The following is a 3,638-nucleotide window of genomic DNA, read 5'->3' on the forward strand; positions in this document are numbered from 1 at the left end:
CTTTAGCAATTTCTGAATTTTACTGCATTTTACAGGCAAACCAATAGCCCAACCTTTGGCTGAATTGCTATGAAACAGTAGTTCTGCTAACAGTTTATTGATGTTGCTTTCTTACTATTTAGCATCTGGTTTTGATATTAATTATTTAGCTTGTATAGCAATGGCTGTCACAGAGTAAACAACAAAATAGCAGCCTGAATTACAGAAAGCAAAAATCAACCAACCATGAAGAATACAGTAAAACTGTTAGACAACACAAACTATAAATTATTTTCTTTCAGTTACAGAAATGGATTGCCATTTTTCTGTCTGGGGAGTTTTGGCCTTTCTGAGTTTGGCTCTGGTTGTTTCGTTGATACTGAATATTTCACACTATGTGAAAAACAAGCAAGGTAAGTAATGTCTCTCTGTAAGGAATGGAGTTCGAGTGTTTAAAGTGTCTGTGGAGAAAGCCATCACTGCTGAGAGATTTTAAGCCAACAAATTGACTCTTTTGAATCTTAAAGCTATCTTTTGGCAAGAATAATTCTAGTTGAGAGGATGTAACTTTTAAAATTTTTTAGGAGAGTCAGGTATGATTACGGAATGATTGCTAGCTGCCCAATCCACTGCTAAAAACAACTACCTAAATCCATTCCCTGAAGACAAACCAACAGAACACATACAAGGTGAAGAATTTAGTTCTGGCTAAATTTTTATTTTTAAAGTATATTTTTAACATCTGTAATTTCCTTTTTTTAAGTGTGCTTTTCATGTAACTGGTTATCATTTGTACTTTAATTTAAAAATTATTTTAAGTAGCTTCATTAATACAAAATACATTTGAGAAAATTTTCTCCTCCCAAAATTCCTGAATGCTTATTTGAATTTCAGTTTTCATACACATTTTATGCTTAATCAGTTTATTTTGAAAAAAGTTCTAATTGCTTTTCATCATGGGATCCTAATCTAGCTCTTAAACCAATGTGTCACTCACAATAAGGAACTGATTTTTAAAATTTTTGTTAGAAGGCGACTACAGTCATACTCTGGTTTTGGTTAAAAGTAACTATGACTTTTTAAACAGAATTCATTATGCCAGTGCAACCTCTGTTATGCATACAATTCTATGGTTATTAAGTTGTACAATCCTCACCACTCCCATTCAGTGAAAAATGGCCTTTACACAGGGAAAACTGCAGCTGTGCTATACGCGTATGGGTGGGCAAGCAAACAGTGGTGGATTCAACCACGTTAAACACACATACATACATAATCTACATAAACAGAAGGCCTATGCTTATAAACTGAACTCACCAAGTATAAGAGAATTAGATTATTACAGGATATTAAAAGAGCTGCTGGAGTGTTGCGGGATGGGGGTGTGCCTTTTTGGTTTATTTTGTCTTTTAGTGCTACTAGGCAGATATTTCTATGATGAAAAATCACAGTCATTTGCAAAACTAACCTTGAGCACAGTTTTGGTCAGATTGGCTGATGCTGCACTGTTCATGGAATCAGAGCTTACCATGGTAAGTTCTGGAGTCCTGGAGCAGAGGATAGAAAGTCAGGCACTCCTGAGTTATTAATCAGGCTCTAGCAATAAATCTCTTTGTAGCCGTTGCCTCTCTGCTTCAGTTTCTTCATCTGTGTGGATCACAGGATCTCTCTCTTTCAGAGGTACAAGCAACAGAAGTAGTAAAATAAATGAACCCTTCACCTTGTAATACAAACACATGATGCACCTCCCTAGGCAGAGGAAAAGATGAGGTAGAAGCTGAAGGAGGAGGAAACAAGGAATTAATTGCATGTGTTACAATACATTTTTGGGGTCTTGTAAACCAACATAGACTTTGAAGCCACAGCACAGAGTCATAACACAAGCATTTCTTGTATTAGTCAAAAGTATTTGAGAAAAGCAGTGGGACAACTGAAGGTCCCAAGAGCCAAGAGCTTTCAATTTTACTCTCTACAACGAAATCAAAAGCATGTCAGTTAAGACAATTATAATCTGAAGTGTTCTAAAATAGCACGTTTCATTTTGTCTTCACTTTATTTTTTTTTAACAAATTTTCCAGCTAAAAAGTATAAAGACTATGAAGACAACAGTCCAAGGTAAGTTGGATAAAAAAAGTTTCTTTCTGACAAGGGTGGAATAAGCAATAAATAATAACAGACGGCTTTGGAGGGATGGCATAGAGGAAAATCCAATATCTCATGCAGCCTGCCTGGAAATGTTGGGGAGCAGGTTGGTTATGGAAAAAAAGTTTTCCAAAGAAAACAGGAAAAAAATATTCACGTGGAAGAGATGTACTCCAGTCATCATATTTTATCAACAATGAAATAATTGCATGCTAATATGATAATTTTATATACTGAAGGAAGTGCAAGATACTGAGCTAACACACTATTTACTATCACTCAAACTCAATAAATCTATAATAATTAAAAAGAACTCTCAGAAAACAATGATAAATTATAGTCTGATATTTAATACTTGTGGAGCAATAGTTTATATGTATTTACATTTCATACCCTTCTTTTACACATGACATTCAAAAGCAATAAAACAGAGCCTGTTTACAGGTGTTGGATAGCTCATGATCTGTTACAAGTCTGTTTCTCTGATTTTGTATTAAAAAAAAAACCCACAAAACACTTCAGAAAACAGAGATGGAAAGAGTCTCATCTCAACCCAAATATAAAAGGCCCTTGAAATAAAAATACAAAAGCCTTCACCTGTTCCCCAAAACCAATCGTCAATTACAAATTTACTTGAAGTTGGGAAGTATCTGTTTGTCTATTACTGCCTGTTCAGTTGAAAAATACCACTGAAAAAGTGGTGTTAGATTGCATTACTTCATTCCCTTGACAAGGCACAGTATAGGGATGCAATAGGAACAAGGTTACACAGTGCTTCCCACTAACAATTCCCATCTTTACAAACATGCTTAAAAACATTTTCAAGAAACACCAGATAATGAAACACAAAATACCATTAAATATCCAAAGCTGAATTTTGCTTTGGTCTTCTCTAGTTGTTTTGACATAAGTATTTTAGTTGAATCAAGAGTGGACTTTTTAAGAACACCTCCTCAAGAGACTCATTTAGTGCTTTAGTTTTTATCGCAATGTGGTCTCAGAGGACATGAACTGGGTTCCTTTCAGTGATCATTAATATTTCTAGAACTATGTCGAACAGTAGCTTAGTAGTCTTGAGATTAGCTTTATACTTAATGAAGTTACAGAAAAGAAGTGCTCAATTCTTGGCTAGATAACAAATTTCTCTTCAGAACTAGATATAAGGAAGAAATTTTTTATGCTGAGGGTGGTGAAACACTGGCACAGGTTGCCCAGAGAGGTGGTGGATGCCCCATCCCTGGAAACATTCAAGGTCAGGTTGGATGGGGCTCTGAGCAACCTGATCTAGTTGAAGATGTCCCAGCCCACGGCAGGGGGGTTGGACTAGATGACCTTTAGAGGTCCCTTCCAACCCAAACTATTCTATGATTCTATAATTGTTGTGGTTTAACACGGCAGGCAACTGAACACCACACAGCTGTTTGCTCACTCCCCGCCCCACCAGTGGGATGGGGGAGAGAATCGGAAAAAAAAAAAAGTAAAATTTGTGGGTTGAGATAAAGACAGTTTAATAGGAC

The 3,638-nt window shown here is 36.0% G+C and overlaps 1 protein-coding gene across 1 annotated transcript in view; it reads left to right on the top strand.

Annotated features, from left to right (window-relative positions):
• Positions 1-289: 289 nt before the first annotated feature.
• The window catches only part of LOC103901919 (T-cell receptor-associated transmembrane adapter 1), a 6,799-nt gene continuing 3,450 nt past the window's right edge, over positions 290-3,638 (top strand). Inside the window, exons 1-3 of the mRNA XM_009282881.1 lie at positions 290-392; positions 1,543-1,545; positions 2,058-2,094. Of these exons, the coding sequence (XP_009281156.1) occupies positions 290-392; positions 1,543-1,545; positions 2,058-2,094 (143 nt within the window). The remainder of the gene's footprint in view (positions 393-1,542; positions 1,546-2,057; positions 2,095-3,638) is intronic.

The sequence above is a fragment of the Aptenodytes forsteri genome, unplaced genomic scaffold (assembly GCF_000699145.1).
Source record: "Aptenodytes forsteri isolate BGI_AS27 unplaced genomic scaffold, ASM69914v1 Scaffold246, whole genome shotgun sequence".
Taxonomy (NCBI): domain Eukaryota; kingdom Metazoa; phylum Chordata; class Aves; order Sphenisciformes; family Spheniscidae; genus Aptenodytes; species Aptenodytes forsteri.